The sequence below is a fragment of the Microcaecilia unicolor genome, chromosome 9, assembly GCF_901765095.1.
Source record: "Microcaecilia unicolor chromosome 9, aMicUni1.1, whole genome shotgun sequence".
Taxonomy (NCBI): Eukaryota; Metazoa; Chordata; class Amphibia; order Gymnophiona; family Siphonopidae; genus Microcaecilia; species Microcaecilia unicolor.
In genome coordinates this window covers 190,973,375-190,989,977 of record NC_044039.1, presented here as the reverse complement: position 1 = coordinate 190,989,977, position 16,603 = coordinate 190,973,375, and the positions used below count along the sequence as shown (strand labels likewise).

General features: G+C 43.0%; 1 protein-coding gene across 1 annotated transcript in view; it reads right to left on the bottom strand.

Annotated features, from left to right (window-relative positions):
• Positions 1 to 2,783: 2,783 nt before the first annotated feature.
• Positions 2,784 to 16,603, bottom strand: part of CDC42BPB (CDC42 binding protein kinase beta) — a 288,059-nt gene continuing 274,239 nt past the window's right edge. The window contains 3 exon segments of the mRNA XM_030214305.1: positions 2,784 to 5,032; positions 12,742 to 12,812; positions 12,893 to 13,016. Coding sequence (XP_030070165.1) covers positions 4,901 to 5,032; positions 12,742 to 12,812; positions 12,893 to 13,016 — 327 coding nt within the window. The 3' untranslated portion in view covers positions 2,784 to 4,900.

The window sequence follows — 16,603 nt, the reverse complement described above, 5'->3', positions numbered from 1 at the left end:
GAAGACATGTTTAAAGCCTCCATAGATTTTGTGATCAACGGAGGCAACTCCGCTCTCAAAAACAGTCTAGCTACAGTAGGCTCATCACCACCATCTGCCTCTGAAATGTCCAAGTCAGGGCCATCAGCAGAACTAAGACAGTCAGAATACACAGATAAAACCTCCTCTGAGTCCCAAGAAGGCACACTCTCTAAATCCTGTGAAATGGAACATTTTTGTTTCTTAGGAAGCTGATCCTCAAAAGCAAAGTGAGGGGAAGGAACTTGAACAGACTTTAATAAAAAGGCCTGATATAATAAAAGAACAAATTCAGGGACATAGTAGCGGGTGAGGAACCCACTGACAAAATGGCTGCTGAAGCCTCAAGGAGCACAGGAGCTGTTGGAACTCAGCTTGCCAAAAACCACCATCGGAGCAGGGCCTGATTGAACTCTAGGAGAAGGCATACTGACGGCCAAAGTAGGCAAACGCGGCATATACATAGAAGCAAAGCATGCAGAAACTGGTAGCCGAGAGCTTAACCCTGCAGAATGCACAAGACTTAATAGGCTCAGAAACAAAGAATAATAAATATACTCACAGAAAACAGCCAGTCTTGTGACCTCCAAGGCACTGAAGCTCCACAATCTTCCCACAGCACAAGTGCTCTCAAAAAAGAACCACAGTGGCTGTTTTATTTTTAAATAAGATAGAGGCAGGAGAAAAGGAGAAGACAGATAAAGAGGTAGGAAGTAGCAACAGGGGAGCAGGGAGGGATCTAGACCACTAGGTTTACACCTGAGGCACAGGATATTCTCAACCTCAACTGAACCTGCAAGCAGGACAGGAGGCCACAAAGAAGTCACCACTGCACACAGGAGCTGCTACCCCACCTGCAGGAGATAGAGAAAGCTTGGTTGCTAAGCGCAGGAGCTTATGAGGCACAACTCAGAGTTCTCTATCTCTACCTGCTGGCAGATGGTCACAACCCATTTTTTGGGGGCTGATCCTTGGGATGTAATGGAAACCAAGGTATTTACACCAACCTCCCCTAAACCAAGCTACCTGCTTCTGATCCATCACCTCCAATCCCTAGTGAACAAAAGGATTCACAGACCTTGCCTCAGCCTGTGCTGCAACCAGTCTTTTCCCTGGACGTCCTGTTATTCTTCTTGCTCACAGGCAGCATATCCCTCCCTTTAACATGAACAAGCAGTATTTCATAATCAGCACTTGTTTCTTTCTGGTGCATAGTTAATCTTGAGGAATGAGTCTCAAGATTTACATGGCTCATACTGGAAAATTAGTCGTGTACTGGAAGGAAACAGATGATATAAGTGCAAAAGTCATGTCATAGAGAGGAATGTTGGCTGAGAGCTATAATAGTGGTATCAAGGCCACAGGGGAGGGGACAGAGAATGCAGCACAGGCTGGTTCTATGGCTGCTGATCCCAAACTGTGGCATGCTAGGTGGCTGCTTAGCTTATGTACTGCTTTCCCTGCTAGGGCAACCTGTACAAAATAGCCCTGGTTTTAGCCATAACAGAAATGGCCAAGGATTGGCTGGATGTCCTGGACAAAAGTCGCACTACTTTTTGTGGCTGTGTGGATTACAACCAAAGCTGGGGGTAAGACACAGGAGGGTGCCTGGATGCTGAATTAAATACAGGTCTTGCAAGAACCATAGAGGAAAATGTCAAGGCCTGAAATGCTCTACCAACAAAGGCAAAAATGTAAGCATGTTTTGGAAAGATATTAACAGGCAAGAGTAGTTAGGCAAGAAATGCATGGAAGCTGATGTTGGTTTAAGCATGGGAATGTTATGTGCTCTTTATCTGAAGTCCTACAGGAGGAGAAACATTTTAACCGGGCAGACTACATGGGACTTATATTCTGCCAGTGTCGCTATGCTCATATTAGCCCTCTCCTCAAGTCACTTCATTGGCTCCCTATCCATTTCTGCATACAGTTCAAACTCCTCAGTAACTCTCCACTCTTCTCTCTCCCTACACTCTTCCCTGGGAACTGCGTTGGTTGGGTAAATCTCTCTTATTTGTACCCTTCTCCCCCACTGCCAACTCCGGACTCCGTTTCTTTTATCTTGCTGCACCATATGCCTGGAATAGACTTCCTGAGCCTGTATGTCAAGCTCTATCTCTGGCCATCTTCAAATCTAGGCTAAAAGCCCACTTTTTTAATGCTGTTTTTAACTCCTAGCCCCAATTCACTTGTACAGTACCCATGTATGTTTTATCTTTGTCCTGTTTGTATGCCCTGATTAGATTGTACGCTTTTTTGAGCAGGAACTCTCTCTTCATGTTCAAGTGTACAGCACTGCATATGTCTAGTAGTGCTATAGAAATGATTAGTAGTAGTAACTTATCTTAAAGAACATAAGAATAACCATACTGGGAAGACCAATGGACTATCTAGTCCAGTATCCTGCTTCCAACAGTGGTCAATCCAGGTCACAAGTACCTTGCAGAAACCAAATAGTAACAACATTCCATGCTACCAATCCCAGGGCAAGCAGTGGCTTCCCTCATGTCCATCTCATTAACAGTTTATGGACTTTTCCTCCAGGAACTTGTTCAAAGCTTTTTTAAACCCAGATGTGGTAACGGCTGTTACCACATCCTCTGGCAAGTTCCAGAGCTTAGCTATTCTGAAAATATATTTCCTCCTATTTGTTTTAAAAGTATTTCCATGTAACTTCATCCAGTGTCCCCTGGTCTTTATACTTTTTACTACCACATATTGTTACTACGTTACAAGACAAATTTCTGCAGTGCTGGATACTAGCATAGAGATCGAAAAAAGTTCTCTTTATTATTTATACACAAGCCATTTTCATAAAGGAAACAAGCTTTTATCATTTAGTTTAAAACAAGTTTTTTTCAAATGGAGAAACCTCCTAAGAAACACTATTATGCCTCTATTGTTTTCATATGTTAAAACAGATCACTATGAACTTTAAAACCTTCCTCTTCTGTTTTATTAACAGGTCAATTGTTCAAAATTCTCACAATTTAATAATTACAAAGACAGACATTAAAAAAGTAAAAATCAGAATACCCCCAAAGCAGTAGTGTTCAGCTCCAACTGAGCCCTCTTCATTGATAATCTGAGGAGAAAAGCAATTACTGCCAATTAACGGAACATGATTAAATGTCAACTAGAACACGCCTGAAAATTAAAAATAAGTGCAAGTCTTGTACAGTGTTTCAGAAAGAAGCAATAGACATGGCATAGCATTACTTGCCCATTAAAACCAAATTTTAAATAAGTCATATTATGCTGTTGCAAAATTGGCACAGAAGGCACACTAGTGTGACAATGACAAACTGGATATGCCAGTCACAGTATTAATCACAAGCTTTCAGAGAAACGGTCACAAATCTTGGGTTATTAATCTTATAATACATGGAAGCAAGAGATTAAAATATACACACAGAAGTACGTTTTTGCAAGGGGCCACAGCAAACGTTTATATGTACGTTGTGCATTTTTTTCTACATGATCAATTCTTAATAGTTAGGGTGTCCTTATACAAGACGTGTGTAAAAGTGAAAAGGGGAAGAGAAGTTAAGCAGCATCCTCTCTCCTACATTCTTCACAGTCTACTTTCTGAATGCTATCAAGTGACTGTATGAATGAGGCAAATCACTTAATTCTTGCACATTTCAGAAATGTCTTCTGTTTCCTTATGCTCAGGGTTTTAGTACCCATATTGATCCTGAGGAAAACAGGATTCCTTGTGACAACTCTTTTTACTGAATGATGTATAAACTCTCATGCACATGAGCTTTAAAAACCACATAGATCCCCCCCCCCCTCTTCAGATGTGGGGTCGACAGCAACTTATATGCAATATCTTTGGAGATTTCTTGTGTTGGTCTAATAAAAGGTGTCACATCTGATACAGCAGAGAATCCAGTAATTACTTACAGGAAGTCCTACTCAGACCACAGAAAAAAAGTTTTAACCCAGGAAAAGCTCCAACTGGATTGGCCAATTCCTATTATTCTGGCACAGAGAGCCCTTCTACATAGCTGATATGTGGCTTACTTAAAGATTTGAGTCAGGCTTTTTTGAACTTTAAACATAAGTTATTTCCTTGCAGGACAGGCAAGGACTAAAATTTGCTTTCAGAGTGATTACCGATGCCTTATAAACCTGGTCTAATGGGATATGATGAGGAATGTAAAGCTTCTAGTGGTATAAGGAAGAATAGGACAGGAAACAGTAATATATACAGGACTAAACATCAATAGAAAGATATAGTCATGTAGTTCAATATGTAGTGTGTAAATGAGTTAAAGGCCTCAACTGCAACTTTCATGTCACCTTAGATGCGCTATGGATGCTGAGAGCAGTCCATAGCTTTCTATCGCATTCTAAAGGACTGAGAACACAGTCACAGGGAAACGGCAGATAGTAATTTATCTGAGAATGTAACCGGACCTGCTTTTGTTTCCTATGCAGAACTCCAAATTCTGTCTAAAAGGATTTCCTGAAACGAGACATTTTCTCACTACTGTACAGAAAAATAATATTACCGAGACTGGTTAGCATTAATACTAGCAGCATCTCTTTATCTTATCTTTTCCAAGCATAAGCAGCACCGTACATCAAGAAGGGATAGTATTTACTGAGTGTATTTATATAATGCAAAAGAACAGTATCACTGTCACGCAGACATGAGTCCATGAATCTCAACTGGTAACAGTGAGCAACTGCATATATAAAAAGCCTTATCACCATGTATTAAAGAATGTTTTTCTTTGTTTTTAATTATATTTTCTATCTACAGATCAGATTTATAATTTTTTTATTGTGCAATATTAGAGATTCAGCATTCTTCTTGGTAGTATCCTCTGGAAGAAAGGCTCCCTGTTCTCCCAACACTTGGCAGTAGCAGTCATGCATCGCAGGTTGATTGGTCCAGTCCATCCAGCGTAAGCTGATTCCTATGTGGAGAGTTGGGGCTTGGAGGGCCACTGGGATTGGAGCTGTTTGAAGGTGTAGAGTGTTTGGTGGAATCTGAATCAGGCTGTTAAAAAGAGTCACAGATATCTCTGTTAGGAGTTAGCTATGAAAGATCCTTGCTCAGCTGAGTTAAAACAGCATGTTTATATTATATCTGCCATTCTTTTAGTCTTCTCTTTTTTACATAACCTGGCATCCTATTTCTGAATGGCTTCTTTTGTACTATAACAACTTGAACACAATCCTCTTTAAATGAGTATATAGTAGTGAGTTTTTAAAATTTTTTTATTTTTATATATATATCACCTAAGAAGGAAGGAAAAGGCCTCAATTGACTCCTTTTAAGGCTCCAAGCCCAACATTTCACGGAGTTCACAACCTCATCATTGGCTTAAAAAAAACTCCAAGTCTTTAGATAATATACTTATTTAAATTCATAGAAAAAATGATCTAGTACTTAGCTTGTACATGTATCTACACTGAGCCTGCAAAAAGGTGGGAAAATGTGGGATACAAACGTAACAAATAATAATAATAAAGTAATAATCTTCTTTACAACCGTTCAATTCCACAGCCAACCAGGAGGTGGAAGAGTCAGCAGAAGAGAGCAAGAAGTTAATGTGTTGACTCTGATTTTCAAGCACAGGCTCTGATGTGCCTTCCTCAAGCTGAGATAATTCTCAGTTTTTGTTCCACGAGCCCTGAAGGTCACAAAACCTTGGCCATGGTTGGCTGTGGAATGGAATGGCTGTAAAGAAGATACAGCTACAAGATAAGTACTAGCTCATTTTTTCTATGAATTTAAATAAATACATTATCTAAAGACTTAGGGGAGGTTTATTAAGCCAATGATGAGGTTGTGAACTCCGTGAAATGTTGGGCTTGGAGCCTTAAAAGGAGTCAATTGAGGCTTTTTCCTTCCTTCTTAGGTGATTATATACATATATATATATATATACACACATATATACATATACAGTGCAATCCACTTAAGTGCAAGTCTGGGACCAAAGAAATACATGCAGTTAACTGGAGCGTGCACTTAACCGTTGTGACCCAAAGAAGCTTGACATCTGATAAACATATGTACAGTACTGTTTATTATATGTACAGTATACAGTGTACGTTAACTGACATTATACAATCTCCGTTAACCGACATTAGGCTTACTTGAAGTAATCAGTCATAGTCCTCTGTACACTATTGTGTCTGTGAGTTCCATAGACTACGTCTGCCAGACAGTAAAAACTGTCATAGCACTGACATCCAGTGGCCTCCAGATAGGCCCGCACAGTGTTGAGACTCTCCAGTGCTCTTGCAAAAGTGACAGGAGGTTGTTGAATTTCATCAGCATGTGCCTCGCTGCTCATTTCATCATCTGTTTCATCATCAGCCATTGCCTGCATGTAGGCGCATATCTCGACATCGGTGCTGTCGTCAGCTGTTTGTAGATCGTAATCAACAGCTACGTAGTGATGAAACTCCTCTTAAGTAACACCGGCTGGGACGTCAATAGCCTGTTCATCTGACGCGTTTGCAACAGCTGCATCTGTTTCGTCCCTCTCCACATCCTTAACAAAGCTTGCCCGCTTGTAGCAGTTCACAATGGTTGACTGCTTAACATGATTCCAGGCTTCTTTCTGCATATGTAGGGAATCCAACAGTGATAGATTACGAGCCAGTTCAACAGCACGTTTACCCTTGCCAGTCTGGTCATCCATAACGCTCATCAGACGATGCAGCACAAGAGCCCGATAATGTCGTTTGAAATTGGCTATTATGCCCTGATCCATAGGTTGGATCAGAGAGGTAGTGTTTGGTGGCAGGAAGACCACCTTGACATTAGACAGCCTGACATCATCACTGTGTGCAGCACAATTATCACAAAGCAACAAAATCTGACGCTATTGTGCCCACATTCTAGTGTCTAAGTTCTTTAGCCACCGTTTCCAAATTTCCCCAGTCATCCATGAATTTGCGTTAGCATCATATGACACAGGAAGTCGCTTAACATTCTTGAAGCAACGGGGCTGTTTGCTCTTTCCAATGACGAGTGGTTCCAACTTATTACTCCCATCAATATTGCTGCAAAGGAGGATCGTCAGTTGGTCCTTCGACGTTTTACTTCCTGTAGTTTTGGCTTGTTTGAATGCAAGTGTTCCATCAGGAATCGCTCGCCAGTAGAGACCATTTTCGTCAGCATTGAAAATGTCACGCAGTGCAAACTCATTCAAGATGAATCTAACAACTAGAGGCTGTCCAGAGATGGGCTTACCCTCTACACGATGAAGATAAGCACTAATTGCACTGACGTGACATCCTGCCCAATCACCTGTAACCTGGACTGGCTCCTGTTGGAAATAGGATGTTTTTGTTTGTATCTTTTTGTCTGACCCCAGTGTGGCAGTTCTAATATTATAAAATGTTTTGCAGAAGTGTTGTAAGTTGTCTTACAGATCCTTTTCTCTGTGTAAATTTCATTCATGTCAAATAGTGGTTTATGTAGTAATTTCATTCAGCGCCCAAATAAAGCTTGCAGTTTCCACACAACAACTGTTGAGGATTTTCTTGGCATTTGCTCTTGTAGTTACTGCAGAAGAAAACCCTTTGCCGCACAGTAAATGCAGTGACAGATAATAGGCAATAAGTGCATCTGTGCCATGCTTGATAAAACTTTTCTTCACTCAACATGTAATTAAACTCTGGAATTCGTTGCCAGAGAATGTAGTAAAGGTGGTTAGCTTAGCGAAGTTTAAAAACGGTTTGGATGGCTTCCTAAAGGAAAAGTCCATAGACCATTATTAAATGGACTTGGGGAAAATCCACTATTTCTGGGATAAGCCGTATAAAATGTTTTGTACTTTTTGGGATCTTGCCAGTTATTTGTGACCTGGATTGGCCACTGTTAGAAACAGGATGCTGGGCTTGATGGACCTTTGGTCTTTACCAGTATGGCAATACTTATGCACTATATGAACCCTTACAGAGTTGGCCTTGAGCAAGCAGGGTCTGTTTAGGACATGAAAGGGGATCTAGGGTTTTGCCCTCACACCAGGTGGCAAACCTCCTCCATTTGAAAGAGTAGCACCTCTTAGTTGAATCTTTCCTGGAAGTCAGGAAGACCTTGGAGACACCCTCCAGAAGATACAAGGAAGCAAATTCTAAGCTCTCAACATCGAAGCTGTGAGGGCCAGACACTGGAGATTGGGATGTAGAAGAGATGCCTCATTCTGCGTGATGCCTCGTTCTTCTGAGGATAACTCTAGAAGAAAAGGGAACAAGATCTGACTGGGCCAGTATGGGGTGATAAGGAAAATAGTCCTGCAGTCTTTCTTGAGTTTCAGCAAAGTCTTCTCCACAAGAGGTGTGGGAGGATCCGCATACAAGAGATCGGTCCCCCAATGAAGGATGAAGGTATCAGATGCTAGTGTGTTGTAGGCCTGGAACAATACTGTGGGACCGTGATTGTACTGAGTGGCAAAGAGATCCACCGAAGGGATGCCCATCACTTGGAAGAATTTGTGGCCAACACCCACGTTGAAGGACCACACGTGCAGTTGCATAACCTTGCTCGGTCAGCCAGGTGGTTGGATTTACTTGCCAGGTAAGTGGCCTTGAGAAGCAATCCATGCTGGAGTGCTCTCGTTGCTACATTTGAATGGCCTCCTGACACAGAAGGCGTGATCTGGTGCCTGCTTGCTTGGTGTAATACATCGCAACCTGATGTCCGTTTGAATGAGAACAATTTGGTTGATCAGCCGATCTCTGAAAGCCTTCAGAGCGTTCCAGATTGCAAGTAGCTCCAGAAGGTTGATGTGAAGATCTGTCTCCTGGGCTGACCAGGTACCCTGAGTATGAAGACCATCTAAATGAGCTCCTCAACCTAGGTGGGATACATCCATTGTCAGCATCTTTCGGGTGTTTGGAATGGAAGTCCCAGAGTCAAATTGGAACGTATTGTCCACCAGAGCAGAGATTGAACCAGCTGTGGTGTTACTCGGATGATATCCGCTAGGATCCCCTTGGCCTGGCACCACTGGGAAGCTAGTGTCCACTGGGCAGTTCTCATGTGAACAGTTGCCATGGATATCACTAACAACATCAACATTTACCAAGCTGTGACTTTCCAATGGGCTCAAATTTGAGTGGCGAGAGTGACAAAGTGTCTGCCCTCGGCACAGGGAGGAAATCTTGCACCCGCTGCATATTTTACAAGGCTCCAATGAACTCCAACTGCTGGAAAGGAAGAAGGGACTTGGGGTAGTTTAAAATGAACCCTAGTAGCTCCAGCACTCAAATAGTTCTCTGCATGGACTCCTGAGCATTGTCTCTCGTCGTGCTCTTCCCCAGTCACTCATTCAGGTAGGGGAATACATGGACTCCCCAGTCTGTGTAGCAAAGCTGCAACTACTACAAAACATTTGGTAAAGATCCTTGGAGCCAACGCGAGGCCAAAAGGCAACATGCAATACTGGAAGTGATATGTCCCCAGCCGAAACTGAAGATACTTCCTGTGACCTGGAAGTATTGGGATATGAATGTAAGCACACTGCAAGCCCAAAGAGTATAGCCAATCTTTTTCCTGAATCATGGGGAGAAGGCTGCTCAGGGAAACCATCCTGAACTTTTCTTTGATCAGGAATTGGTTTATGACCCTGAGGTCTAGGATAGGACGCATCTTCCCTGTCTTCTTTTGCACAAGGAAGAAACTGGTATAGAATCCCTTCTTCCCCTGGTGGAACAGGCTTGACCGCATGGGCCTTTAGAATGGTGAAGGGTTCCTCTGCAAGTACCTGCTTGTGCTGAGAGCTGTAGTGACTTCTTGTTAGGGGGCAATCTAGTGGTCTCTGTCGCCAATGTAGGGCGTAGCCGAGACGGACTTACAAGAGGCCACCTTTCCTGAAAAAACTTCAGCCTCCCCTCAACCGGCAGGTCATCTGGGACGGCCACTTTTACTGTGTCTATGCTCTGCTGGAGCCAGTCAAAAACCCATTCCTGGCTTTGGCTGGGTTGCTGTCTGGGTCTTAGGCACATGCCATTGCCAGGAACAAGCATGCTGGGGCTAAACCTGCTGAGGCTGGAGAGAAGTAGCGTACCTATACCTCTGAGTAGCAGGGACCTCTCTTAGACATGCCCAAAAACCTCCTGGATGAGGAGGCAGTTGCAGAAGATGTCTGGTGGGACACAGTACTGATGGTATCGTTATGTTTTTTTTGATGAGGTCAGTGACCTCTACCTTCTCTCCGAAAAGGCTATCCCCCCCACCCCCCCAGCAAGTGGCAACCGCCAACCTCTGCTGAACCGTCGGGTCCAAGTCATAGACATGCAGCCATGGGAGTCTGTGCATTGCTATACTGAACTCCTGGCTCTTTTGAGAATGGATTCCAACACCAGGGAATGACGAGGCAACTGGGGCCTATCAAATCTCGGGAAAGACTGAATCCGGTACATGGTGTCAATCTTCTTAGGGAGGACAGGGACCGAAAAAGGGGACTCCCAGTTATTCACTTGAATAGCCTGCAAGATCTCGTGAAGCGGGACTGTCACAGCCTCTCTAGGAGGAGATTAGTAATCCAGGACCTAGAACATCTTAGTCCTGGGCTCGTCCTCCACTTCCAAAGGAATGGGAATGGCAGCTGCCATTTCCTTAACAAAAGAAGGGAAGGAAAGGTTCTTTGGTGCAGACTTTCTTTTTCCTGTGGAGGGGGAGGGATCTGAGAAGTACCGTGGATCCTCATAATACTCCCATGAGAGCTCCTCATCGGTGTCAGTGAGAAACTCCTTATGGGAGGGCTGAGACTGAGTCTGCCCCGACAAGGAGGAGCTATGTCCCCGGGAGGTGTTGGTTCCAGTCTCGATTCCAACGAAGCTTCCTTCACCGTCGTCGAGTGGCTGCCGGCACGGGCGGCAGTCAGTGCCGAAGCTGTAAGCAGCACCGGCATAAGAGACCTCCCTGCAGGCTGATGGCCACACGGGGCAGCAACAAGAGGCATGGCAGCCACCCTAGATGCAGCTGCACTCTGCATTATTAGCCCCGCCAATAGTTCAGGGAACAAGGCTCAAAGGCAATTATCAAGGGCTGACATTGGGAAAGGCTGGGGCATGGGTTCAGAGACAAGCTGCTGAACTGTCGGGGTCGGAGCAGGAGCTTAGTCCTGGATACATGGAGACCCTCATATCACCACCTCCTGTATGGAGGGGGAGTGGTCCTCCTGGCGCCAACGCTTCTCGGGTAGCGGGTGTTCCCTCAGTGTCCTGGAACTATGCCGATGCTTCCTGGGCTTCCCTGATGCCAGTCATTGATGCTCCTCGGTGCAGAGGATGATGTTGAATCCTGACATCGCCTTTGGGTTGGGTCAGATTCTGACCAGTCCCAGGGGGCTTGCACAGCAACCAGCATTGAGGCAGTTGGAGACCCACTCGATGCATGGCCTTTCTCAGTGTCGTACGGGATACCGACGTTGAGGTTTCGGACCTGGCTCCAAAAAGTTTCTTTCGTTGAGCCTCTTTGGCCAACTGGGTTCTTTTCTTCATATGAAGACACAGTTAGAATGGGTATGATCAGGGCCCAAACACTGAAGACACCAATGGGTGTCCTTGTCAGAGATGGTTCTATTGCACTGGCTGCAGCGCTTAAAGCCACTGGGAACCTTCAATGACGTGGAAGGGAAAACAGCTGTGGCAAAATCAAAGGACTCAATGGTGCTAAAAAAAAAAAAAAAAGAGACAACTCAATAAGTACAAAGTGAAGAAAACACAACACTCTCTTAGTTAACAGAGATCTCATTATACTGTGGTAATAACACCCCGTGCTTTTGACAGTTTCTTTGCAGCACACATTTAAAAAAGTAATCACGGATCAAAAAAAAATTTCAGGAGGTTTTGTTGTTTTTGCACAATCGTCAACTCAATCAAACTTGGCTTAATAGTAAAAAAACTTAACAGATATTGTCCCAAAAACACATCATTAAAGATTAAACAGCGGACTTATCTAAATAATGTGGTGTTCATGTGAATTTAGGCTCAACCCTAGCTGTAAAGCTCAAATTAATGTGGTCCCGACGGACCCGTTTCGCAATAGCTTCATCAGGAAACCCACTGGTAGTGGCTATAATGCTGCTGGAAAATGGTCACTCCTTTGTGAGTCTCTTTCCTCCGTTAACTAAGAGAGTGTTGTGTTTTCTTCACTTTGTACTTATTGAGTACTTAAAAAAAAAAAAAAAAAGAGGCAAAGCACCAGAAAAACAAAGGAGCAAGCCAGACCTAAGCTCGACTACTGAACACGGCAAAAACAAAGGAAACAAAAAGGGGCCGGCCCCCCCAAAACTGTAAAGGAAAGGCAAAAAAAAAAAGTCCTGAAACAGAAAACAAGACAGAAATAAAAGGAAAAGACAAGGGAAGGCACTAAAAAGATGCTCTGGAAAAATTCTTGAACTGAGCTGTGAGGAGCGACTAGAAACGGCGTCCTCTCCTCACTATGGAAAAAAAGAAAACTAGTGGTCCCGCGCTCTCGCAGTAGGAAGTAAGGCATTTGCGCATGCCCAGTGGGAGCGTGGCTCATGCTCTTAAAGCTATACAAAACTTTTTTCAAGTACCAAACCAGGCGACACAGGACATGTCACCCACATGTGAGAATTGCTGGCGTGCTTGTACTCAGAGGATATAAGTATTCAAAAATTGCCCACTCTAAGTATAAATGAGATAACACCAGTAATTTTCACAATCAAGGGATTCAAATGTTTGGTATCACTTTAAAACACTATAATCCTTTACCTCTTTTTCAAACTCCTGGTCTGGATCTGATGTACTTCGAAGTGGCATGGCTACTCCTGAATCACCAGTACCTGGAATACAAAGAGAGGTCTCACTCTTGTGTAAGTATACTGATGACTCCCTAGGGATGAGCTGCTTCCTCAAGCTATACCTGTGGATGGCCAGGAAATATAGGGTTTGCCTCGCTGCTGCAGGGGCTGCTGTCGAGAGAGGTTAGAGGAGGGAGGACGGGCTCTCTCTCTTGTATTTTCATCTTGGGATGAAGGTAAGACACTCTGCAAAATTAAAAAACAAACTAAATAACCCCTGAAACACACCTGAAAATGTGATTGCATCCTCAGCCAATGACAAATGTTAGAAATATTTCAAGTCTCTTTTTTTTTTTTTTTAATGAGATCTAAACATATAAAACTAGAATTTACAGAAACTGATGTTCACAACACTTACCTAAATGCCAGAGGGAAAGATAGTTAACTACATTTTTGTAGAAGTTAAATACCTTTACTATGTAAATTGGCTCGGAGCTCATTATCAAAGATTTAAGAAAGCTTTAATTACTTGTTTCTTTTATCATGTGTTTAGTGATTGCTTCTGAATTTTAGTTTTTCTTTGGATTGATGGGTTGGGCCTCATCTGATGTACCTGGAAACTTAGATGACAGTTTTTTGTATTAAAAGTTTTCACCTTTGAGTTGTTTATTGTGCTCCCTTGGGGTTTGCATACAGAGATTTGTATCTTTATAAACGCCTCAAGGGTACAGAACGAGGTCTGTAGCCGAGGTCAAGCAGTCCTCCAGAGGAAGAGCACAGGGGGAGGGACCCGGCCATCCGGGTGTGACACCCCACAGGGAATAAGAAGCCCCTTAGCACTTACACCCTGTAATAGAGATCCAAGTGTGGGTTCTCTAACAATTACAATCCAACCTAGAAACCCCAAACGGGCCTACCAGACTGAGTACACTGCACAGGCTGCACACATCTACCCTCTGCTGAGACTGAGAAAATACTGGTTAGTAGAAGGAGTGCATAACCCAAGCGTATTGAACAGTCTGGAGGATTGCTGAGGAACTATCAAATATAATAAACCTTAAACTTGTCTACCAACATTTTACCAGCATACCAAATTTAGAAACTGTGACTAGCCCAGTGGCTCACGTAGCTGGTCTTTATCTGCCGTCATTTACTATGTTACTATGTAAAACTACTGGACAACTCAGATCCATCTACTCTTAAGATGAATAGCATTCAAGGCTCAGGAGGACAAAATATGTTTCAGCTAGGCTGACTTACTGCATTAATTATTCTTCAGATACTTGCATTCTCATTCTATATTGGCTGGGGATGGGTGACAGAAGCCCCAAAATCATAATAATCCTCAGAAAGGCAAGACATCAAATACCTTTATAGAACAGGGGGAAAAAAAAAAGTAAAATCTGGAGAGCCTTGTATATCAAATCCTGTAGTATGGGAAACAAATTTCTAGATCCAGAGGCTGCAATGATAGAAGCCAATTTGGATTTAGTGGTGGTCACAGATACGTGGCTCACGGAGAACCATGACTATGGCTATAATCTACTCAGGAAGGACAGAGTAAGAAAAAGGGTGGAGGAGTAGCATTATATGTTAAGAATAATATTAAAGTAACAGATTTGCAGGACATATGGGGTAAGGAAGAAGTACTGTGGTTTAAACTAGTAAAAGGGAAAGGAAAATGTATTTACATTGGAGTAATATATGGGTCACCCGTATAGTCAGAAGAAATGGACAGAGATTTAATTGAAGACATTCACAAGATAGCTAAGAAAGGGGAGGAACTACTAAATAGGTTACTTTAATATGCTGGACGTTGACTGGAGCATCCCTGCTGCGGGGTCATCTACAAGCAAAGGGATCTTAGATTCTCTATAGGAAGAACTGTTCTAGCAGTGGGTGATGGAACCAAAGCGGGATAGAGTGATTCTAGACCTGGTGCTTACAAACAAGGAGAATGATTCTGATGTTATGGTGGGAGATCATTTGGCATCTAGTGATCATTGGATGGTGTGGTTTAATATTAAGTCGCAGAAAGAGATGTCTTATTAGAGATTGAAGGTCCTAGATTTCAAAACAACTAACTTTGCTGAGATGGGGGAATTTCTCAGGGAAGAGTTAGTTGGATGGGAACAGATGAAGGAAGTAGAACAGCAGTGGGTGAAACTGAAAGGAGTTGTTCTAAAGGCAACAAACCTTTATATTACATAAAAGTAAGAGGAAAAGAAGGTCAATCTGGTTCTTGAACACAGTAGCTGAAAGGTAAGGGGAAAAAGGATAGCCTTTATACATTACAAAAGGACTCTGAAAGAGGAAGACAGGCAAAAAATATCTATAAAATCTAAGAGAAGCTGGGAAAGCTGTCAGGAAAGCAAGGAGGCAAATGGAGGAAAAGATAGCCAATATGGTAAAATTGGGGGACAAGACATTTTTTTAGATATGTAAGCAATAGGAGGAAGTGCCATAACAGCATTATGAGGCTCAAGGGTGAGGGGGAGGAATATGTAGAAGTTGATAATGGTAAAGATGAAATGCTAAACAAGTATTTCTGTTCAATTTTCACGGATGAAAGGCCGGGGGCGAGACTGCAGAAGACAAATGCTAATGAGGATGGATGTATAGTAGATTAGGACCGATTCTCAGAAGACTGTGTTCGTGAGGAGCTGGCTAAACTAAAAGTAGACAAAGCGATGGGGCCTGATGGGATACATCCAAGGGTACTCATGGAACTTGGAGAAGTTCTGGCAGCTCCGTTGTCTGACCTGTTCAATGCGTCTCTAGAATCTGGAGTGGTCCCGGAGGACAGGAGAAGGGCTGGGGTCCCTCTGAACAAGAACGGAAGCAAGGAGGAGGTTGCAAATTACAGACCGGTCAGTCTGACCTCAATGGTGAGTAAATTAATGGAAACACTTCAAAAGTGGAGGATTGTGAGGTTTCTCAAATTGAATGGACTGCAGGACACGAGGCAGCATGGTTTCACTAGAGGCAGATCTTGTCAGAGAAATCTGATTGACTTCTTTGATTGGGTGACCAAACAGTTTGACGTGAGAGGGGCGCTAGATGTGGTGTACTTAGATTTTAGCAAAGCCTTTGACACGGTTCTGCACAGGTGACTGATAAGTAAACTGAATGCCCTTTTGTTTCCCTTCCTCCTGTTTCCACCTATGCCGGGTCCATGTGGGACCGTGGATCTCCTTGCACTACTACTGCTTTCTCTGCTGGTTCTGCCTCCTCTGACATAAACTTCCAGTATCAGCAGAGGAAGCAGTAGTGGCACAGAGACAGCTGTGGTCTCATGCATCTTCACTTCGTGTTAAATAGCACAGACTTGGCAGAAGTGGAAACAAGAGGAAAGGAAATGAAAGATGCTGTATGGATATGGCAGGAGTGAGAAAGAAGGGCAATGCAATATGGGAAGGCAATTTTCCAGTGGGCAGGAAAAGTTGCGGGGCTGAGGAGACTTAGCCTCTAATATTAGGTGCCTATAAAGAACTCACAAAATGCATGTGCTGTAAATGTGTTGGAAACAATATCACAGCATGGGGCTGAAAAGATTGGGGGGGGGGGGGGGGGGGGGGGAAATTCTATTTTAACAAAAAAATAAAGGCAATTATAAAATATGATAAAATTACAGGTACTGTGCATTTTGCTTTATTTATGCATGCATTTGCTATTTAGGATAGATCATCTAGCTGCTTGTGTCATACAACTTACAACCATGTGGGGTGAATTCACCTTTCAGGATCCTATTCACTAAATGACAACAGCTCTTTAAATGATAGGGTTTTAAAAAAGTTTTAATAACTTCCTAAAACAAAAGTCCATAAGCCATT